The 24,255-nt window shown below is 40.1% G+C and overlaps 1 protein-coding gene across 1 annotated transcript in view; it reads left to right on the top strand.

Moving 5' to 3' along the window:
* LOC132208895 (ral guanine nucleotide dissociation stimulator-like 1) overlaps positions 1 to 22,316 on the top strand; it is a 33,317-nt gene extending 11,001 nt beyond the window's left edge. Inside the window, exons 7-17 of the mRNA XM_059644202.1 lie at positions 1,117 to 1,220; positions 2,008 to 2,086; positions 4,541 to 4,627; positions 5,189 to 5,221; positions 7,061 to 7,212; positions 8,943 to 9,002; positions 11,479 to 11,653; positions 13,409 to 13,624; positions 17,044 to 17,158; positions 18,622 to 18,736; positions 22,031 to 22,316. Of these exons, the coding sequence (XP_059500185.1) occupies positions 1,117 to 1,220; positions 2,008 to 2,086; positions 4,541 to 4,627; positions 5,189 to 5,221; positions 7,061 to 7,212; positions 8,943 to 9,002; positions 11,479 to 11,653; positions 13,409 to 13,624; positions 17,044 to 17,158; positions 18,622 to 18,734 (1,134 nt within the window). The 3' untranslated portion in view covers positions 18,735 to 18,736; positions 22,031 to 22,316. The remainder of the gene's footprint in view (positions 1 to 1,116; positions 1,221 to 2,007; positions 2,087 to 4,540; positions 4,628 to 5,188; positions 5,222 to 7,060; positions 7,213 to 8,942; positions 9,003 to 11,478; positions 11,654 to 13,408; positions 13,625 to 17,043; positions 17,159 to 18,621; positions 18,737 to 22,030) is intronic.
* The last annotated feature ends 1,939 nt before the right edge of the window (positions 22,317 to 24,255 follow it).

The following is a 24,255-nucleotide window of genomic DNA, read 5'->3' as shown; positions in this document are numbered from 1 at the left end:
ATTAATGGGACCTTGATGGGGATTTGAAAGTCTGTCTCCAGTTTTACAATATGGAGCAGTTCAACCGAATGTAGGCTGACACCCAGTCGTAGACATGGATGAAAGAGTTCCTGACATATCCACTGGCACTATCAAAGGCTATTCTGAAGAGGAATCACTTGATCACTTGGCTGACTTTTCTAGTTCTGATTTTGAGTTTTTACAATAGTTGACAAGGAGTGGCTTCCATGTTGAAGTGCCCTCCATTACTTCCATTTTACTGCAGCAGCTTTATTTCCCTGAAGCCGGAAGACTCTGGGCTTGAGAACCTACCTGCTGGCCTTAATCAGATAAGGCACTTATGATTATGCCAATTGACGCACCTCCAAAGAAATCCCAAATGGTGTGATCACCCTGCCCCTCCCTGGCCTTCCTCCCCAAGCAGAAGTGGCTTTGAGACCTGATAACAAACACTCGCAGGCTTCCTCCTCGTCTCCACCACAACCCAAAGTACACATTTGGGAGGTTTGATTTGATCCAGTTTTCTCCCTGCCTCCAACAGGTTGGGGGGGTGGTGGAAACAGATGAAGGACATTCAGCTGCTAATCTATGTAAGATTAGTTAACTCAGTATCAATAACGTAGTGACTCATAAAAGTAGACCCAATTTCCTGATTTGTTTGTTTTCCCTCGAATGAGTATCTCACGTGACTGGTCCTGCCCTCCTATTCTGTCAGATAATACAACCTAAAATTCATTTATGAGCTAAATGTGATGGATATACCAAAGATGATTACCCCGCCTCCACCCCCCTACCTTCGCCACTTCTACCACTCAGATGTCCATGTCTCAATCCTACTCTTTTTGAGCTCTCCTTTGGTGTCAGTAATCATATCTAACCAGTCACAGGCTGGCAGCAAGGGAACTGAAGAGGTTGTCTCAGAGGGATACAAAACAAATATCAAGGTTTGAGTTGCCAAGAATCATGGAATTCTTTCCCTCAAAAAGTTTGTTTGTTAATGCTGTTATTTTCTCAGCTAACATTTTTCTGATAGAACCTTTTTAAAAAGTCTGAGGTGTTGGGTAATGGGGAGTCACTGCTTTTTCCACAGAACTCACGGCTTTTTTTCTCTGACAGGAATGTAGGACTTTGCAGAATTTCTCGTCAGTGCATGCAATTACCACTGCATTGCAATCGAATAGTGTGTTCAATTTGAAGAAGACTTGGGCAGCCGTGTCAAAGTAAGTCATTGTTCAGAAAGAGCCATGTAATTTTTATTTGATAAGTATGAGGTAGGAAATTGCAGGTTTGACCTCCAGGTTTACTTGCACAAGTGATCTTCACACACTCGGTGCATTAACAGGATTACCAGAGGCACTACAGTGCAATCCTAACAATTGGCTAATTGGCAGAATCTTTCATTCTTTCACGAAGGAGCGAAGAGTTAATTTGTTTAAGTGGAAAAAGAAAACTGTTTGGCAACTTGAAATATTTAACTATCGTGTTCCAAAACTGATCTGCTGTTGGATGGAACGTAACACAGTTTCCTGTGGATATGCTGTGATGGGGTGATATAAGCCAGAGGTTTGTGTGGGATGCTAAAATACAAAGACAACAATTATTTTAATCTCCCAAGAAAGCACTCTATAACACTTTGAAGTGCACACCTGTAGTTTATGTTCGTGTGCCTCAGACCATTTGATCATGGTTGTTTTTTGTAGGCAGCTTGGGAATGAAATCTCTCTTGCTACAATGAGATTCACCAAAACGACTGCACTCAAGAGCTTTTGCGGCACAATGGCAGTATCCCCATCCCTGGGTTTCAACAATCAGGGTTCAAGTTCTACCTGCCCCAGAGATTGCCAAAACATTTCTGAACAATTTGGCTAAAATAACTATACTTACTGTAAAAATGCTTCACTGCCATTCACTGTCTGTATTACTTGCTTATTTGTCAGATTCCGTATCAGCTGTTTGTTATCTTGACTCTATTCTGTCAAGAGTAATTTGTCTCATTCTCTTGACTAGGAGCAGTAAGATAACATTTGAAGACCTTTCAAACAATGAAGAAGATAACTTTATGGCAAGTAGAGAGCTGCTAATGGAGGTAAGGTGTTGCACTTGGCCCAGTGTGACTATATTCAGGGCATGATCAACAGTTTATAGTAAAATATCTGCAATGAACTCAGTTGGTGACTGAATGCGTACAGATTCTGTCAATCAATACTGCAACAGGAATATATGTATTGCAGTCCAGGTGGTCTGGCTTGGCTCAAGTCTTCCAAGATTGTTTTGCCATGATTCTTGTAATTGCTGATGATATTGCAGTTAACATTTTAATCAACATCAAATGTGGTTATACTGCAGTGATGCAGCCTTCATAGATTATCTTTCTCAGTGTTCATTATCTTGGAAATTTGAACTGAAGCAATGTCTAAAGTGCGATATGTGCCAATTTCTTTTTCTTTTGCTTTGTACACTTCAAGGGCCTTGTAATTAATAAAAACATTAAGAGATTTAACTGGTTCTCATAAGTGTTTTTACTCAATTACCATGTTTTCCTTTTATTGTTCTCCGCAGTAAGGACTATTTGCTGCGTCGGAATGGAGAGATATTCATATCTCTTTGTTTGTTCAGTATTTCAGACATCAACTATCTAGTTTCAACTAGCTTGGACGAAAACTGACAAGTTTCTAGCCATTCCTCCTCACTCCTTTTATCATGCTCTTTGTCCACTCATTTTGCTCCTGAATTTGATAAAAGAACAAAATAATTGGTCAGATATAAATATTTTGGTGCCACTTTACCAAACTAGTTGTCCAGCTCAGAAAATAGTCAAAGTTTTCTTATTCTCTAAATCATTCTTAGATGGAATTGAAGCATTTTTAAGCTGGTATTTGAAGAGGGAGAAATGCAGTAATCATGCTAGCATGTTGTCAGTTTGACAGACACTCCATGTTTCAAACTGCTCAATGTTCCAGTTGCAGTGAACGATCTTTTTACATTGCTTTCCAGATGTTTGCCCCAGAATTTCTACTGCCCTGCTGTCACACTTTGTTTATTGTGTGTTGTGATTGGTGCACTGTGCAGAATTTCAACATATTTTTCTGATCTAGATTGAATCTAAAAGTAGGTTTGCTTTTATAATCAAAAATGTGTGCTCTGCGTGATGATTGTTTTTGTGGTGCAAAATTCTGTAAGTATACAGGGGAAAATGTGAGTTCATGATTGGACAGTTGTATAACTTCCATAAAGCTTTCTCCCAGATTATGCAGTGAATGACAGTGCATGGTTTGCTAATCTTGCAGCATCTTACACAAATGTGCTTTGGCAATGGTGCAGGGCACCGCAATAGTTCTTGCTGTGAGTACATTAATGTTCAAGACACAAAAGCTCCAAGTATGAACAGCAGGTTCACAGATGACACAAGAATTGGAGCGGTAGTAAGTAGCAAAATGCCTTCGTTTCTCGGCACACATTGTTCCAGCTGTGGCTCAACTAATGTTATTTACAGTTCCATCATTACTTCTTTGCTCTTATATTCAGGCAAGTATCCAATATTTTATCAACTTATCCACAGGTCCTCCTGCCTTCAAGAATATGTTTATGCACACACCAAGGTCCTTCTGATCCTCTGTCATCCAGACCCAAAACATCAACTTTCCTGCTCCTCTGATGCTGCCTGGCCTGCTGTGTTCATCCAGCTCCACACCTTATTATCTCATTGAACATATATTGTCCTGACTTATTAGACTCCCAAAATGCTTCACCTCACACTTTTCTGGATTGAATTCTATTTGCCTCTGTTCAAGCCTTCTAACCAGCCCATATGTGTAACCCGAGAGACTAAGGCTTTTTGCTGTTTACAACCGTCCAATTCTTGTGTCATCTGTGAACCGGCTGTTCATACTTGGAGCTTTCGTGCCTTCAACATTAATGTACGCACAGTAAGAACTATTACTGTGTCCTGTGGTATGCTGCTGGATGAAAGCATCAAGTTGCCGAAAAGCCCCTCAAAAATCGCATTTACTTCCTGCCACAAACCCAATATTGGTTCCAATTTGCCAATTCCGATAGATCTCCTAGGCTGTTAGGTTCTTAACCAACCCACCGTCTGAGACCATTAAATTATTTCTTTGGGTAAGAGAGGTGTCCTATGAAAAGACATTGAGAAGAATTATATTCTTGAGTTTAGAAAAAAAATGACATTTAAACTTGTTGAGACAAAGTTTTGGAGATCTGGTGAGGTAAATTGTTTTTATCTTCAAGCGAAATTGCACACTACGTAGAACATTTCCAATCTCCAAATGATGAGGTTACACAAATATTGAGTTTGGTTTCCAGTTCACAGATCAGGGATCAAACGTTGAACTTGCCTGGCCTTTATAGATCTAACTTTGCATTCCACTGTATAACTGTCTAAAATTTTGAGTCCTAAATTTTGATTCTAAATAGATTTAGTTGTATGATCAAGGGAATAAATAAGACATGGAGTAGTAATTTTGAGAAATAGGACAATGAGTTCACAATGGATTAAACAAATTCACCTCTCTTTTTCCAGGATATTGTTCAGGGAATTGTGCCGTACCTGGGAACTTTCTTAACAGAATTTTCAGCGCTGGATTCGGCTTTCCCGAATTACCATTCAGTAAGTCTCTCTTACAAGATTTGGATTCCTTATTTGCTGATGAGCGCTATTATTATGGTTTCATTGCAAGCTGCTTGTAGATGAGAATCAAAGCAATAAAAAAATGAATGAGCTTGATTAATAATCCCAATCAGAATAATTTGATGCTTTGTGCTGTGAATCAAACAATTTGTAAACAAAGGAACATGCAAATCACTTTGCAGTTAATTGAATATGGGTTTAGTTTTTCAAAAGGTTGGATAAATTGCACATCATTTTTATTCTGTACAGGTAAATTGGTTACCTGGATGTCACTGCCTATTGAGCAGTTGAACAGCTGAGAATGTCTTCAGCTTGGTACTGATCTACTTGACTGGAGCAAAGGACTCTATGTAGTGTCCAAGATATGACCTGGTGGTATGATAGATCATTTGTGATTGGCCTTTGACGATATACTAAAACGGAACCAAGTTTACAGAGCTTGTATTTCACTTCTGATCTTTTAAATTTCATGATCTTGTAGTACTGTTTGACCTTTGTACATTTGAATTAATTTTCTTTGTCCTTGTCTATCTCTTACAGAATGGCTTGATCAACTTTGACAAGAGACAAAAAGTTAGTACTGAAAATTGCACTGTACAAAATGTTTGGAATTGTATGAAAGGGGAAAAGCATGCTTTTCAATCTTGTGCTGCTTTATTTGCTTGATGGGGGTGTAGGGGGAGTCCCCAACAGCATCCTAAATGTATATGGTCACTAATAAATCCAATAAAGAATTAAGGAGATGCTTTGTTGCTCAGAGCAGCCAGAATGCAGAAGCTGCTGCTACCAGGACTCGTTGAGAGGATGAGCACAGATGTATTTGAGAGAAAGTTAGATGTCAGAAAGGACACAACGGCATATTTAGAGTTTGAAGCAAGGTGGGAGAGGTGTATAGATCAGCATGGAGCAGTTCAGTCAAATAGACTGCTTTTGCGCTGCTAATGTGCTGCAATTTACCTTTGAACAGTCACAGCCATGTACAGGATATGCTAGGCGTTATGTGAATGAAGATGTTGTTCAAATAATCTCAGTGTCATGGAAGCTATTTCATTATTGAAGACACTGGGTAAACAATCTCTCCATATTAGTATTTTCCTTTATATGAGAGGCATCATTTCATCATGGGATGTCAGAAATTGAGGGAGTGCACCTGTTTGGATTCTCACTGACTGGGCAGTATGTTTTACTCCATATTTCTGAATTTGGTAATACCAAATTCTCAAACATCCCTGTTGTCATGGCTACTGTTGAGGGTATCATCAAATCCCTATAGTGTGGAAACAGGCCATGCGGCCCAACAAGTTCATAGGGCCACTCTGAAGAGGGTCCCACCCAGACCCATTCCCCATGTCTAACTCACTGAAGCTAAATATCCCTGGGCACTACGGGCAATTTAGCATGGGCAATCCACCTAACATGCACATCTTTGGACCTTGGGAGGAAACCAGAGCACCCAGAGATAACCCACTCAGATTGTATTTTCATCTTGTACTGCAACATTCAGCAGGCAACCTGAGAATATGAATTTGAGAGGAATTTGACCTTATGGCAAACAATGAATTCTTGCTTACAGAGCTGTAACTTGAGGTCCCTATGAATAGAATAGGTTCCGATCAGAAGCAGCTGATGCTGAATTTGCCAAACTGGGCGATGTGATGTAAAATCAGCTGGGTGGTAAAATAGGCATCCAACGCTGTGTGACTCCAATTCACCAGCTCGGAATGTAATCTGTCAAATGGCCCGCCATTTGTCGTGGCTGATGTGGATGTAGTGAAGTGTTTCTTTTCACTGACCTGTTGAAAACTGGCTGGCACTTTACAACTTGGCAGTAACATGTTGTCAGAGTTTGACTTAGAAAGGTCTGCCCCTTTTTACATGTCAAATTGTGACAAGATTCAACCAAGAAGCCACTGTGGTTGAAAGAAAATAGTCCAGTAACTTCGAGCTGCTCATGGTCCATTCAATTTCATGGTGGTGCAACCTTGAAAAATTAACTCAACATTTTCACCGTCTGTCTTGGTATCAGTTACTATAGATCAGCCACTTATTTTGTACTTGGCAGACTTCCTTTTGCATGGATGAATGATCTTTCATAACATTTCTTGTCTTCACCCTAAATCAGCTTATGGTTCTTAAATGAATCATTTTTAAAAATAATCCATCTTTGAAGCACTGTTTTGGGAGTTAGTGTCCTGAAACCATCCTGGATAATTTGTACAGAAATATCTCCTTCAAAAATCACGTTCGTGTCATTTATTTCCAAAGCAGAAATATTTTTGTGACATGATGTACTATGCACTTTGAATAAAGTTATCGATGCTGTTCAAAATACCATGGACTCGGATTTAGCAGGAGCAATTATAGCAGTTTAAACTTGCTTTAACAGCTCATTATTTATTTGTGTTCTTTCAGGAATATGAAATAATTTTGGGTATCAAATCCCTGCAGTTTGCTTGCTCATCTTACACCCTTCGTCCAAACGAGAATTTTCTAGACTTGTTCTTTCTGCAACAATACTTAAGTGAGGATAGCGAGTACGTAACTGGTATTGTAGGAGTGTGCAGGTAAAACAGTTAAGGGTTGTGTGTGAAATCTTCTCTAGTTATAATTGCTGTTTAATGCTAGTGAGCTGCCAGTTTACTTACTGTCTTCCTTTTCCTTGGTTTCAAAGTTTTGACAATGAATTCTGACCTATGAGGATAAAGCCAGTTGCTCAATGAATCAATTCTGTTGTAGTGCATCAAAATGCATTTCAAAGGTATATAATAGTGCAGAGTATACTACCACTAAGCCAATGATTGCAGGAAAATGCAAAAAACTTGATGAGTGACCAATTTTAGCAACATGTCCAAGAGCTCCTATTGTGGGTGCACCTACAAATCCAGATGTAAATTGTACCAGTTTTGAGAAATGTTTCTTTACCTTCCAATTTCTTTTCAAATACATAATCCTATTACTAACATAAAATTAACAATAACCCTACACAATTGGCCAGCATTTTAAAGTATCTTTCAATGGTTGCCTAAAAACATCATTCCCTCATCTCGAAATAGCCACAGTATATTTTTAATAATGCAACCAAAAATAATCTCCAACTGAAAAACAAAACACTTTGCCATTCCTGGACCAGAGTTGATTAAGGAACCAGATTATAGATCACTGAAACTATTTTTTAGTTTTGACAGAGCAGGCTTTGTAATAATTACATTGTTTGAAAACAGTTTGCTTCTTCATAAATTGGTGGACCGAAGTTCTTATATAAAATGTACGTGATGTAGCAATTTACATTCCTGCTTTGAAAATCAAAGCTCACTATTAAGCCCATCCTCAGGCTATGGATGCCCATGTGCAGCAAGCACCTGGCATTATCGTCAGTTCCATCAGTGGCACAGTCAGTATTGGGCCAACGTCAAACATGGTATTTATTTATAACAGTAATTACAAAATGTTACCGAAATTCACTTTGCATGGATCATAAGTTATATTTAAAGTTCTTTTGGACTTCTCGGATAGTTTAGTTGATTTTCGGACAGTTTGTCTGAAAATATCAGCAACAGAAAGTCTGGTCAAGAGATATACTCCTCATTTTACTACCTCCGAGATGTGGCATGTGGTGTTTTAGTCACCTGAAGTGACTGATTCATGACTACCTTTCATTGTTTGACATTGTCTGTACATTCACATGACAGTGTGGATGAGGCCCAGAGAAACTCCTGTATAACTTTACAACCTAATGTATCACCTTCGGCACTGGAAGTTTGATTCTCATGTTTTCCAGTTAACTTTTTTCAAGCCCAGTCCTTGTTAATTTTTTCTGTTCCTGCTGTAGAAATTCGACCATTTTGTTCAATTCCACGTGTTCTGCAAAAAGACTGAGGGGGTTATAATCTTGGTAAAAAATTACGCAAAGGAACCGCAGATGCTGGGAATCAAAAACACAAAGAGAAATTGCTGAAAACATTCAGCAGGTCTGGCAGCATCTGTGGAAAGAAAGCAGAGTTATCCTTCGGGTCTGGTGACATTTCTTCAGAACTCTTATTGTCTTGATCTGCTGTTCATAAAGCAGAAAAGATCGATGTGCCTACAGTGAGAACTTTTGTCGCTCATTAGTCAAAGTAATGTTAAGTGTTCTCCTGCCTGAAATCACGTGCCTTTTGCAAACAAAATTATCATTCTGCAATTTCAAATCTATGTAAATGATTGATTTTGCCATAAATAATAAGAATATTGAACAAAAGCATCTGATTCTTTTTAAATGAATCTTGTCTGAAAATGTTTATTTGCCACCCTGCAGCTCCTCTGAACTCGAGAAACCGCCAAAGCCCAAAAAGAGTGTGTTTAAACGCCTCAGCTGGTAAGTATCCCATGTTAAGCAACGCAAATATCTCATTATTTCCTTTATTATTGGGATGAATGGACAGAAAGGTAATTACATCTGTTCCTTGACAAATAGAGACATTTGATGTGTGGTCATTATTGCTTCATTGGAGTGAGATTTTTTAGTAACTGTTCGAGTAATTTGAGATGATGCAAGGAGTGGTGCTGTTATTCTCACCTCGTGCATGTGTCTAGTGTAGACTGATTGATAGAGATTCTTTGCTATGACCATGAGTGTAGAATGTGGACCTGTGATGAGCTTGGTATTGCCTAGTGATTCTCATTTATCCAGAGAAGTTTCTGCACCATGGCTAAATTTCACCGGAATAAATTTGTTTATGAGAGACAAGTAAGCAAAAAAGGTGTTACAGTGAATTAAATTTGCATATTTGTGGGCCTGTATAATGAAAACTAGCAATGTTTAACGATTTTGAGTGAAAAATCAGATTTGTGTTCTACTTTGTGGGCCAGCAGGCAGCAGAAATATCTTCTGTTGAAAAATTATCAGCCATGCTTCTCACATTTGAAGCTCCACCTCAAAATTACTGTCTCAATGGAGTCAAGTTAGGTAAAGGAGAAGCACACGAGATCCAGGCGTTCTTGTACATCAGTCAATGAAAGCAAGCATGCAGGTACAGCAGGTAGTGAAGAAAGCTAATAGCATGCTGGCCTTCATAACAAGAGGAATTGAGTACAGGAGCAAAGAGATCCTTCTGCAGCTGTACAGGGCCCTGGTGAGACCGCACCTGGAGTATTGTGTGCAGTTTTGGTCTCCCAATTTGAGGAAGGACATTCTTGCTATTGAGGGAGTGCAGCGTAGGTTCACAAGGTCAATTCCCAGAATGGCGGGACTATTATATGTTGAAAGATTGGAGCGACTGGTCTTGGAGACTTGAGTTTAGAAGGATGAGAGGGGATCTGATTGAGACGTATAAGATTATTAAGGGATTGGACACTGTGGAGGCAGGAAGCATGTTTCCGCTGATGGGTGAGTCCAGGACCAGAGGACACAGTTTAAAAATGAGGGGAAGGCCATTTAGAACAGAGTTGAGGAAAAACTTCTTCACCCAGAGAGTGGTGGATATATGGAATGCTCTGCCCCAGAAGGCAGTGGAGGCCAACTCTCTGGATGCTTTCAAGAAAGAGATAAACAGAGCTGTTAAAGATAGTGGAATCAAGGGTTATGGGGATAAGGCAGGAACAGGATACTGATTGTGGATGATCAGCCATGATCATAATGAATGGTGGTGCTGGCTCGAAGGGCCGAATGGCCTACTCCAGCACCTATTGTCTATAAAACTCAAATCTCTTTCCATGTGGGTGACGTGAAAGTATGTGTTTGTGTTGTTGTGCATACATGTGTAAAGACTTCAAAGTTATTGTTTTTGATAATTTTCCTGAGTTGGGGATATTATCTTATATTTCTGTTCAATAGGTAAGGACTGACCAGAACTCAGCAAAGTCAGATTTTCCACCACCTACCCGTGTAGAGTTTCAGAGAAGCAAAACCATGCCTTGTTGCTGTGTTGTGCCTTGCAGTGATCTGGACTGTGACATGTGACTATTGTTATATAGAAACCAAGAAAGAGAAGGGAAACACTTATTCACTTCCTAGGATATCTTCTCTTTACATGAGTGTGGATGTTACATGGATGTGATTTAGGCTTCCGTGGCTTAATTGTGATTCTCGAAGTGCAGGCAATCAACATTGCGGCATTATTGTGCAATCTCACATTTCAGCAGCCATCTGCTCTTGCTCCCTGTACTATTTAATGCTTAATATACCAACAATCGGGATTTTCAGTGTGGGAATTTATTTATCATGCCATCTGCTGTACTTCTTTTGGGAGTTTTGGAAAATTTTCGATGTAAATCATGCAATATAAATGCAAATTGCTGAATAGAAATCCTAATGTTTGCAGTACCAATATACTGAAGGCCAAATTCAGAGTACACTGTCCTACCTTACAAAGTGTTGTATACAGTTTTCTATCAATTATCAATGGTGTTACTTTGTTTTACGTTTTATTTTTAATAAACTGCAGCTTTTGGGATGAAATTACATACACATTAGCATGTGGCCAGGTTGGGGGAAATTTTCCACCCTGTGGGTATTCAAATCCACATTTTGCCTTTCATGAGATTGAGGTTGATAGCAAGTTGAACAAACACTGCAAAAAGTCCAGATTCTTGTGCCATTGGAATATGCAAACATTGTAACCTATTCATATACTCCCTAACGATGAGACAATGTAACGGTGTTCAATACTAGTAATGCGAGCTCTTGGTATGAGTGTGCCACTATTAATTTCTCACAGGTCAAATGTGGCGAACATCAAACTCCTGGTACTCACATCATCAATATACCTTCATTCTAGTTTAATTTTTTTTAACAGTTTCTCTAGAATGCAATGACATTTTCATGTTTGTTGTGTCCCCTTTCCCTTGTGCAGCCTGTTTTCAAAGAGAGGTGTTAAAATACACAACACTCAAACTAAAAGCTCTGAGCAGCGAGCATCCCTTCAGAATGAGGATTCAGACAACAGCATTACCGCAGCCAACATTTTATCCGATTCCAGCCACTTGGAAATGGAAGAGCCGAGCACTTCGCAAAAAGCGCTGGAAAAGGTGAGACAGTGAGGCACTCATCACGTAAAATATGTTGTTCTTGGAGACTCTGGTTTGTCTAATAATGTCCAGACACTTTTTTTCTTCTTTCTTTCCTTCCTTTCTTCTGTCTTCCTGCCGTCTATTATCCTGACTACACTTTGGCAGTCAAGAGGATACAAGGGTACTCAGTGATACCGTCCCAGCCACTGGAGCTAGATGGCTGCCTAGCCAATCTCCTTCGCCTTTCTTTTAAGAGCTATTAGCCGAATAGCCATTTTGATGTTTCAGCCAGACTGAAATCCTTAATGTGAATGCCGTTCCACCAAGCATCTTCATAACTGGCTGCTGCCAGCAATTTTCCATCCCAGGTCCCACTTGCCAAAGTTGGGTTACTTGCTTTCAGAACGAAGGCAAGACAGCTGTGCAATTGCCAGCAAAATTCAACCTTTGTGCTGGTTACTGAAGCATTTGATTCCAGAAAAGGTATTATTCGCTCACGAAGTGAGAGCTGATTTTATTTGTTTTTTTTTGAGTTGTGCTGTTGGCTTTGTTTTGCTTAGATATTTTATATGATTTTATACTAATAGCCAAAATATTTCATCTTTAATTATTCACAGCATGTTTAATTTCTACTCAGTAAATTTTAGTGCATGGGGTACATCTGTCGCAGCTTGAAGCGCACTGCCCACAAAAACAGTATTTAGAGTATGTTGGATAAGTCTTGATCCAGCAATTGCAACAAAGTAATGCAGCTCTCTGCATGGAGTCCTCGTGACTGCACCTTTTGTTTTTCTTCAATATTTGGGCTTTGAGCTGTTGATTAGTGCGTTCTCTGCTGAAGACCATTGTATCTTGGGAGATTATCAAAGTTGTGTTATGGTTATTGTTTACAGAATATGTCTAGGACTTGTCCCAGGGATATTTTCATAATGTATTCCCCTAAGAATTGGGCTAAGTATTATTAGGTCACATTTAGGTGTTTTGGAGTGGTATTTCTTTGTTTCAAAATACCCTCTTCCTTTTTATGGATTCTCCTGTTTAGTGTTGTGACTCCCTGTATGTTAATCATAAACTGAGAGCTGCAGTGACTTGGATGATTTCACTTCTGGTTTCTTTAGTTCTCTGCTGTATGGTTTGCTGTTGCTGTCTGTCTTTCTTTCTGCCAGTGGTGCTGTGCCGCACACATTCTGACCTGCACAATGCACTGGTTGGCCCATTCGCAGTCACCTGCAATTCATAAATGTGTGTTTTAACTTCAAACAGTGTAGTTGTATTCAAGATTTCTGTGCGTAGCAGGGTGAAGTGGGCAAATAAATATTTATGTAAGCATGTTCACATACTGTGTGCAAACTGAAACCCCAAAGGTTTATCTGACAAACTTAGAATTGAAGCACCAGTTTACATGGTCAAGTGAAATGACCACAATTATTGTGCCGAAGGAAACTAATTAGTAATTTATGGGCATGCTAAGTACTGAATTGTTGATGTTGACTGAACAGCTAGTAAACACAAGCGGGAGTATAATTCCTCAGAAGTGATCTTTACGGGTAGAGGAAAGAACTGCAAGTTAAATATTTCACAAGACAGCAATGACCAAGAATTCATGTGCAACTTCATGTTCTTGCAATTAGGCTGTCATGCGCAGAATGCCTTCACCTTTGTGGGCAGCAGGAGAGCATATTTTGTGTAATAATATATATAACTGGAAAGGGGGAAGTATCTAATATGCAACAATTGACAAACGTTTTCTTAAACAAAATAATTATTCCACAGTCATTAAGATCCGTGGATACTGCCTCCTCTGGAGGTTTATCCAACAGTGGTGCATCAGCAAAACCAAATTATGACACAGCCAAGTCTGGTAGGCGTGCGGGTTTGGGCAGCTGCTGGTGTGCAACACGTCGGAGGGACAACCGCCAGAATGAGAAAAGCTGCCTCATCCGAGTCAGATTAGAGGAGGACAGAGCACAAGAATTCAAAACTATTTTGGTAAGTCCCTGGACTGTTTGCTGTCGTCATGCTCGGTCCAAATAATTGCCATTGCTCTCTGCCAGTATCGCAAGAGGAATTTTTATCCCAATTATTTGTTGCCATGCAGTCATATTCAGTGTGTATTTTCCACATTGCTGAAGCCTTTTTTGCTCTATGAGAGTGCTTTGACCATCATTTTGATCCTGTTTTGTAATGCAGTAGCAATGTTTAGGTTTTAGGCCTGAACACATTTTCCTTGCATTTCTCCTTTAAGTGTACATGGCAAGGTGCAGCACTCTGTTGCCCCATTTTGGGGACTGGCTGATAACTATTGAAGAGGAAATATCACAAATTAACACGCACCATTAACTGTACAATAAATCAGCAAGGAGTTACCAGATCTTCAGTTAGCTGACCACAGGCACTTTGGTCCATCTGTAAGCCAATCGAGTAATACTAACAGAGATATTGAATATTTCTTTCCTGGCTTTGGCTCATGTGAAATTTAAAAGGCTGGTACATGGAAGAAAGCACATCAAAAATGGGTTGGAGAAGAACATAGAACATTACAGCACAGTACAGGCCCTTCGGCCTTCGATGTTGTGCCGACCTGTCATACCAATCTGAAGCCAATCTAACCTACACTATTCCATGTACGTCCATATGCTTGTCCAATGATGACTTAAATGTACCTAAAGTTGGTGAATCTACTACCGTTGCAGGCAAAGCGTTCCAATAGCAAGAGTGCAATCCAAAACAGAATACTTGCCTACTGGCTAGTTCAGGGAAGCCGAAGGAATATTGGCCAAATTAGAAGGCACATAGATTGTTATGTTTGGTCATGCATTTTCCTTGACAGGATCAGTCGTACTCTGATTGTGCCTCCACAGAGGTCAGTGTGATGTGTGGAAATTGCTTCTAGTGTTTAAATATTGTTAACAAACAGCGCCTCTTTACTCTGGTAAAGAGAATATTTGTTAGCTTGTCAGTGAGCTGGAGATGGGGCAGAACCAGCCTAAGATCTGAGGCAGAATTTGGATAAGCAAATGGCAAACAGCTTGTTTAAATTGAACATCTATGAAACACAGAAAACAAAATTCTCAACCAAAATGTCTCCTGATGAATGTGCAACAAATTGTTGCCAACTAATACAGTCATGAGAGGCCAACTAGAGAATCGTGGAATGTTATCACAAAGCAAAAAAAAGCTTGACTTATTGTGTCTGTGTTAAATCTCAGTAAGAAGTAGCTAAATTCGCCACCCACCTCCCCCACCACCACCACCATTGCCCTTTTTAGCCCTGCCCTGCAAATTTTGCTCCATGTAATTATTCAGTCGTCTTATGAAAGTAATTTAATCTGCTTTAACCACCTATTCAGATATTGCAGTTTGGAAAAAGCAGGATTCTTTTTTGTTTTTGGTTTTTCTCCCCACCAATTACCTTAGATTTTGACCTTGGTACATAGTGTCAGAAGGACCAGTGAACAGTTTCCCTCATTTACTTTAGTTAGCCTGAGCAAATGACTGTTCTTCATGATTCTATGTTCTAATCCTCACCCAATTTTGAGTCTATACTGCCACTGCCCATTTCATTCCACAGGCTTCAATTTTGCTTGCACACTTGCGTGGCACTTCTTCGAACATAATTTAGAAAATCCAATTTATCACCAATGAATCACTAAAATTAGTGATTAATCATTTAAAGTCTGAGCATACAGAGTGGAAAAGATATTGGTGATTCAAAAAAGATCACTTTTGGAGATGTTAGTTAATGTAAAATAACAAGGTGTCGCGCTGGATGAACAGTGCAGGCCAAGCAGCATCAGAGGAGCAGGAAGGCTGACGTTTCAGGCCTAGACCCTTCTTTAGAAAGATAATGTAGTTCATCTAATCTCTAGTTGTGTAATATTTGACTCTACCACTTATTGAATTGTCGAGACGTACCGAACAAAATATCCCCCCAAACCTTTCCTATTTATGTACTTATTCAAATGTCTTTTAAACATTGTAATTGTGTCTGCATCTGCCACTTCCTCAGGAATTTAATTCCACTACATTTTTTGGATTTTTCGGATTTGCTATCCATTAATATATTTAATATGATCTTTGCTTTAGACTGGGTGGCAAAAGTAATTTTTTTAGCCATGAACTATAGCAAAATTAAAGTAGAATTAAGTGTGAGTTTACTCAACCAGAAAACATTGCAGTTCTCCAGAAGAAACAGAAAATTTGCTGGTGCATTTCATCTTCCAGGTCATTGCTCAAATTTGAGCTGAGAAAAGCAATCTCCAAATATAACACAGAATTAAACAAAAGCAGACAATTGCCCAAAAAACTGGTCTTCTCAATATCCTGCCTATCAAATATTATTCCTGTACAGTCACATTATGATTGAATATTAAATATTTGCACTGTCTTCAAATCACAAATTGCTAAATGTTTCAAACTGTTAAAGCAATTTTATGAATAATTTATATGAATAAGCATAACATTAGGAAATGTCAGACTTCACAAACAACATTGAGCCATTTGCTGTAATGACAATAAATGTTAAAAGCAGGCAAATTGTATGGGGGTAACAATGTGGGAAGCTGGATGAACACAGCAGGCCAAGCAGCAGAGCATCTCAGGAGCACACAGTCTGGCCTTTCAGGCCTAGACCCTTTTCTGATGAAGGGTCTAGGCCTGAAACATCAGCTTTTGTGCTCCAAAGATGCTTCTTGACCTGCTGTGTTCATCCAGCTCCACACTTTGTTATCTTGGATTCTCCAGCATCTGCAGTTCCCATTATCTCTGATACAATTTTAACCTCATTGTGAAGCCGCTTCCAGGGATACCTAACCTGAAGAAGTTACCCTCCTCTCTCCGGAAAAACCTCAGTGGATCTCTCTCCCACTGCAACTCTCTTGTCATCTCTTCAGCCTTGAAACAAAGCTTTTCTGTTGAAGGGTCTGTGTCCGAAACATCAGCTTTTGTGCTCCTGAGATGCTGCTTGGCCTACTGTGTTCATCCAGCTCCACATTTTGTTATCTCGGACTCTCCATCATCTGCAGTTCCCATTATGTCAAATGGTATGGGGGTTTTGGGTGGGAGGGGATGGAAGTGGATTATTTAAATTATGAATTTCGTCATTAGTTACTTGTTTCAAACTGTGTGTATAAGTAAACTTGATCACTGGGCTCTGTTTCCATTCAAATTCCAACCTTTACTGTTCACAGTAACTGTGTTATGGAGCATCGAATGCAGATTTTACAATAACTGTCCTACCAGATATTATTTCATTAATGTAACTTTTACAGCTTTCAGTGTAATGTCCCAATTAGTTTTCTGGGTGAAAGCAGCTATATTTATAAGCCCTTTGGAAATTGAGGCATTATATATTTCATTTGGTGTGTGTGTCTAATGCATTAATGAAAAGTGAATGTTGTTTTAATTAGGTGACTAATCAAGATCGTGTATCTGAAGTTCTCAACAAAGCCATCACCGCGCTCAAATTTGAACCCGAGCGTCCTCAGCAATTTGCTCTAGCACAGATCATTGAATCAAATAAAGGTGAGCAGTGGAAATTGCTTCAATTTAAGTTAAATCTATTTCTGAACAGCATAACCACTGCAAGGGAATTGATATTTTCTTTTGATTTCACCAAAAAGCTGCAGATATCTAAATTTGTATCATTGAACATATCCAAGCATGTTCAGCAGGATTCAAGTCTGAGGAATGTAAAGCCAATAAACAACTAATATCTGCACCTCATAAAAGCAAATTATTTCATCAGATTGCCCTAAAGCCAAATCAGAACAAAGAACCACAAATGCTGGAAATCAGAAACTGCTGGAAAAGCACAGCAGAAGTAGCAGCACTTGTAGAGAGAAGTCAGGGTTAGTGTTTGGAGTCCAGTAGCCCTTTTGTAAAACTACCTAAAGCCATATTGAGTGAAGGATGTACATCAGGATTTGGGTGTGGCATTAAATCCTGAATTATTCGCATTGTTAGCACATTGTTCTGCTTTGTTCATTCTTATTTTAACTGGTTATTCCAAAATAAATGTTTCCTGTTGCTGAAATTAATCTGTTCTTCCCTTCTTTTTGGCCCGTGGCTGAGAGACCAGAAACATGGATGGGGTCACTGCTGTCAAGTTGCTAATCTGTCGCAACCCTCCCCCAACCATTTCCTGGTGAAAAGTAGAAACGAGGTCTCATGGGTTTAATTCTGCTGTGGTTTAAAACTTGCCATCCAGGCTGTGTTAAGCAGAATGCCTTATGAAAATGAAAGGTCCCAATGCCTTTGCAGCATGCTATCCCTGTCAGATTTCACAGAAAAGAAAAATCAGTTCCCTGGATGTAAGTCTCACTGACAAAGCTGGAATTTATTCTGCATCCATCATAGCCCTCAGAAAATGGCCATTCACTGGATCAGTAACTCGTGTTTGATTTAGGTGCCCTCAGTGGTGTTAGTTTCAAGATTCCAACACAATGCTGAAGGGGAGGATAGCTTTTCTCAGTGTTTTCACGTTGAACACACTGCACCTTTTTGTGTTTGATGCTGGTATCAGCAGAAGTGACCTTGCAGCTGCTGGGTCATTCGTGAATCAGTTGGGGTTTTGCATTGTTCTGTAGTAAGGAAAATCTGACATCTTTACCTGGGCTACTGTATGCTGACTCTTCACAGCCTCATATCTGGCCCAATGAAGCCACTGAATTGTACAAACTGTCATGAAGAAGGCATGTGCCATCGGACAGTGAGAGGTTTGAAATGGATTTTAGTCTTGACAAACAATGCTCATCCTGAGAATGGGTCTCAGATACAATGGTTCTCAGTTATTGAGTTTACCTAATTTGGTATAACTCCAAGATTTTCTCTTGTGTTTTGTAATACGTTCTGAATCCTTGCAGTACATTTGTTCTGTTCCTCCCAGCCATTGATATTTCCGTACCCAGGAAGCAGTTGGACCTGTGCACAATTAATATGATGAAAACACGTGTGAATAATAATGTGCTTTCCCTCTGCTTTTTCAGTGCTCATACTTCCGGCCGATGCCATCCTGTATTATGCAATGGACAAGAAAGTGAATCACGACTTCATCCTGAGATTCACCGAAAGAAGATCTTCATGTCTATGCAAGTTTTAGCTGTAAGGAACATAATGTTTCATGGGACTCTATTGGATCTAAAATCTCTGCTCAGTATCAAAAACCCTGCAATATATGAATAAATTACTTTGGCAGTTTTCTACTTTAAATTATTGGACAATTTGGAGAGAGTGACTTGACTTCAGACAATTGCTTAACATTAACTTTTGAGTCCAGTGCTTTTTTGTCCTTTTCAAACATCTTGCACATCAGCTATTTTTTCTGGAATGCTGGAGAATTGAACCCTGCCACCGGTCTTCTATCTACATCACAGTCATGTATCAATTGGTTGGATGAGAAAAAGAATCTTCTACTTATCAATCTTGTTGACCAATTGTGATTGAATTTGCCTGGGTTCCTCAATGGTTGTTTGGTTAAAAAGCAAACCAGCCATTTGTTCAGCCAATGGCAGGATGATGAATACTTCAACTGAAGTGTTTGGTTTGGCCTTTAAACTCTTCAGCACTCCATTCCTGCCTTCAATATTTTTATTTCTCCAGTGGTTTAAACTAATTTGGACAGAATGCCATTGACATGCCTTCAACAAAGGGTAACTACAAGAAATAATAGAGTTGTTTATTACTGCCAGTCATATTGCACTTGTTTGAGACCTTAACTGTTTTTACTTAATGTTCAATTTTACAACAATTTAACATAAAATTATTGTGCCATAGTGGGACATATGAGTGAGACTGTGTGAGTGAGAGTCAGAGTAAGCGATGTGTGAGTGAGACTGTGAGTGTGTGAAAGAGTGAGACTGTGAAGTTAGAGTAAGACTGTATGTGTGAGTGAGACTGAATGACAGTCAGTGTGAGACTGTGTGAGTGATGCTGAGAGTTTGTGTGAGTGGGTGTGAGAGAGTGGGACTGTATGAAGTCAGAGTGAGACTGTGAGTGAGACCATATGTGTGAGTGAGACTGTGAGAGAGAGAGTCAGAGTTAGATTAAGAGAGAGAGTAGGAATTTGTATGTGAATGAGACCATGCATTTGTGAGAGTGAAAACGTGTGTGTGACTAAGAACATGTGTGTAAGTGAGAGAGTCTGAGTGGGCCCGTGTGTGAGTGAGTCAGAGTGAGACTGAGAGAGAAAGAGTAGGAATTTGTATGTGAATGAGACCGTGCATTTGTGAGAGTGAGGCCATGTGTGTGAATAAGAATGTGTGTGTGTGAGAGAGATTGAGAGAGATTGTGTGTGAGTGAGACTGTGTTAGTGAGACTGCGAGTGATCCGATGTGAGTGTGACTGTGAGTGAGAGTTTGAGTGACACAGTGAGATTAATTGAGAATGTACGATTGAGTGTGAGACTGAATATTAGTCAGACTGAATAAGATTGTGTGAGAATGTATGAGTGAGAGAGCATGTGTAATTGAGTGAGTTTGAACAAGACCATGTGTGATTGAGACTGTGAACTCAGAGTGAGATTGTGTATGAGTGAGGCTATGTGAATGTGAGAGGCAAGGTGTGTGAGAGTGAAATCGTGGGAAGTCAGAGTGATACTGTGTGTTTGAACCTCCAAGTAAGACCGTGTGAGGGTGAGACTATGTACGGGTGAGACTGCATGCGAGTGAGACAGCGTTATGAGTGAGACTGTGTGCGAGTGAGATTATGTACAGGTGAGATTGCGTGCGAGTGAGACTGTGCGCAGGTGAGACTCTGTGTGAGTGAGTCTCTGTGTGGGTGAGACTGTGCCCTCAAATGAGACTGGCTAAAGTATCAGAGACAGCCTGTGTGAGTGAGACTGAGTTGGTGCGTGAGAGTCAAAATTGGGCATGTGTGTTATTGAGCCTGAGTTTGTGCGTGTGACACAATGTGAGTGTCTGTGTGGGAGGGAGTCAAACTACGTGTATGAGACTGTGTGAAGTGAGAATGAGACTGTATGTGTGAAAAAGTCAGAGTGAGACTGTGTATGCGTGTGACTGAAGCTGCAAAGTCAGCGTGATACTGTATGAGTGAGAGTGCGTGAGATTAGGTTGGATTCCATACAGTGTGGAAACAGGACCTTTGACCCCACAAGTCCACACTGCCCCTTGAAGCATCCCACCCAGACCCATCCCCCTACAACCCACACACCCCCGAACACTACGGGCAATTTAGCGTGGCCGATGCACCTCGCCTGCACATCTTTGGACTGTGGGAGGAAACCGGAGCACCCAGAGGAAACCCACGCAGACATGGGGAGAATGTACAAACTCCACACAGACACTCACCGGAGGCTGGAATCGAACCCGGGTCCCTGGCGCTGTGAGGCTGCAGTGCTAACCACTAAGACACCGTGCCACCCTTGAGATTGTGCTTGTGATACTGTGTGAGACTGAGTGTGAATAAGACTGTTTGAGAGTGTGAGGGAAGGGAGTCAGTCCACGTGTGTGAATGAGTCGATTATTTGTGAGTGAAACTGAGTGTGAGTGAGGCTGCGTGAAGTGTGAGTCAGACTGACTGAGTGTGTGTGAGTGACTATAACAGGCTGAGTGAGACTATGTGTGTAAGTCTGAGACTGAATGAAACTGTCAGAGTGTAAGAGTGAGAGAGTGTGTGTATGAGAGGATATATCTGTAAAGTGCAAGCCATCTCAGGGGAAAAAAAAACTAACAAACTAACCATTTATCCAGACCATTAGGTGGGATGATGAGTACTTCAGCTGGCCAGTTTGGCTCGGCCTTTAAAGTCTCCAGCCAACCTTTTGTTTCCAGAGGCTTTAACTAATTCTGCATTAAAAACCCATTGATATGTTTTCAACTGACTGCAACTGCAAGAAATAACAGCATTGTGTATTTTTGCCAGTGGTATTGCACTTGTTTGAGACTTTAATTAGTGCTCAGCTTTATAATGAATTTATTTTGAATGGTGATATTGTGAGATGCGCGCGCGTATAAGAGAATATATATTTGTAAAGTGCAAACCATTTTGGGGATAAAAGGTATTTAAAAGATGCACAGGGGACCAGATCACCTCAGACATGAATACTGTAAGACACTTGTTGTTCCTAGTTTATCTGCTTATGTTCCATTACTCAGACCTGTCATTGTTTCAAGTGGGTCTCATTGGTTAACAGCCTAATCTGACACTCATTCATTGACCTTTTTATCTTCATGCAATCACATCTCACGTGCAGAACAGTGTTGGTTATGTATATTCACTTTTCAAATGGATCCAAAACAAAAATCCATTCAAAGTAGCAAAATATCAGGAATTTTTAACAGTATTTGAGTCTCTGTCAAATTCACATTTGCACGATGTATAAATTAACACCAGGAACAACAAGCACTTTAACATTTCTGGCATTCCTTTCTTCCACAGGCAATGTTCGAGCCTCCTTCCCAATGTGAATCAATGAGCTCTAGTGAGGAAGGGCTTTAGAGAGCTCACCGCCCTGATTTTTGAGAGGTCGTATGTATTTTATTTCCTTCTCCTCCTGTAAATCGCTTGGTGCTCGACATAGGATTCACTAATTAGACATTTACACATAACCACTTTAAAATTAAAATGGTTCAACATCGAGGCTATGCCAACAATACCAGCCACAGATAGAAGAGAAAATCATCTGAGTTCTTTGTCTAAGTTTGTTTCTAAAAATAGTGTTCAATAAATGTTTTCAATGTTCTTACATTTGTTTTAAATTAAAAAACTTAAATTGCAATCTTTTGTTTCATTCTTTTGAAGTAGAAGACAAATTCTGGGCTGAGGGAGTATACTTCATATCTAATTAGTGCTGCCTCACTAAATATAACCTCCTATCAGCAATTTGTGTTGAGAGCTCACCTCCACGAACCATGTATCAGGGGCAATTGACAGTCATAATCCTGGAGAGCAAGGCAGGTACCTTGGCACCACACAGGAAATCTCTATTTGTGGGGTGGGGGGGGCAGCTGATGGACAAACTGGTTGAACAAATAATGGCTCTGACAGAATTGGAAGAGTTTGTTTGCAATATGTGGGAAAGGTGCCTCCATTAAAAATGGCCTCTGATATCCGTCTACTCACTTGCATCACTGACCCCATGCCATTTGTAAAATGCAAGCTTTAGTGCAAAGGCCACATTGGCCTTGATGCACTTTCAAAGAATTTCTGTGCAAGACTGTTGAATAATGGTGTTTGCAGTGACTGTCACATCAGTGCTGTGGGGAAACTCGTGCTGGCACAAGCATTGGTGGTACAGATAAAAGAGATAGCTCCAGGAATAGTGGGTGTACTGTTGTAGTTTTCCTCATCTTTGGATTCTGGGGAAGTATCTGGAAAACTGCCAATGTGACACCCCTATTCAAAAAGAGAGGGAGGCAAAAGGCAGGTAACTTTAGGCCAAACATTTAATGTTGAAAAGGTGTTGGGATCAATCATTAAGGAAGTAATAACAGTGCATTTGGAAAGCAATAATCTAATTAAACAGAGTCATCATGACTCCATGAAAGAGAAATCATGTCTGACTATTAGTTTTTTGAAGAATGCTGAACCAGAGCAGTTCGGGAGGAACCAGTACATGTGTTGTATTTGGACTTTGAGTATGTGTTCAACAAGGTCCCTCACAAAAGGTTCAGCCTTACGATAAAAACCATGGTGTTGGAGGTGGTAAGTTGACATGGATGGAGAATTGGCTAACAGCCAGGAAGCAGTGAGCAGGGATTAGAGGTTCTTTTCCAACTTGGTGACCAGTGGAGTTTCACAGGGATCAGTACTGGGACGGCAACTGTTTACAACAAATATAAATAACTTGGGTCAATAGAGTGTAAGCACCTGGGCCAAATTTGCAGAAAACATAAAAATAAGTAGAAAGGCGGGTTGTGAGAGAGATACAAACAGTTCACAATGAAATATTGCTATTTGAGTAGACGAAAAGCAAATGGATTATAATGTGGGAAAGTGCAAATTTGGTATATTTGGAAAGACGAATAAAGGAGTTGTTTTATTCAAATGAAAAAAAAGCAGAAATCTGCAACAAAGGTAATTGAGTTCCTTGTGCACAAAACACAGGAAGCTAGCACACAGATGCAGCAGGTAAACATGAAGACTAATCGAATATTGGCCCTTACTTTAAGGGGTTGGAATGTAAGACGAGGGAGGTGTGCTGGTGGGACACATTTGGACTATGTCAGCAGTTTTTCCTCCCTTATTTAAAAGATATCATTTTACTGGAGGCAGCACTAAGAACGGTCACTAGATGATCTCCAATGTGTTGGGATGACCTTATGAGCAAAGGCTAAACAGATTGGGACACGACTGTCTGGAATTTTAAAAAAAACGAGGATGTGATTTTGTTAGAACATAGAACATAGAACAGTACAGCACAGAACAGGCCCTTCAGCCCACAATTTGTGCCGACCATTGATCCTCATGTAAGCACCCTCAAATTTCTGTGACCATATGCATGTCCAGCAGTCTCTTAAATGACCCCAATGACCTTGCTTCCACAACCGCTGCTGGCAACACATTCCATGCTCTCACAACTCTCTGTGTAAAGAACCCGCCTCTGACATCCCCTCTCTACTTTCCTCTAACCAGCTTAAAACTATGACCCCTCGTTTTAGCCA

Source organism: Stegostoma tigrinum, unplaced genomic scaffold (genome assembly GCF_030684315.1).
Source record: "Stegostoma tigrinum isolate sSteTig4 unplaced genomic scaffold, sSteTig4.hap1 scaffold_57, whole genome shotgun sequence".
In the NCBI taxonomy this organism is placed as follows: domain Eukaryota; kingdom Metazoa; phylum Chordata; class Chondrichthyes; order Orectolobiformes; family Stegostomatidae; genus Stegostoma; species Stegostoma tigrinum.
The sequence above is the reverse complement of the archived record's forward strand: the minus strand, read 5'-3'. Positions and strand labels throughout refer to the sequence as shown.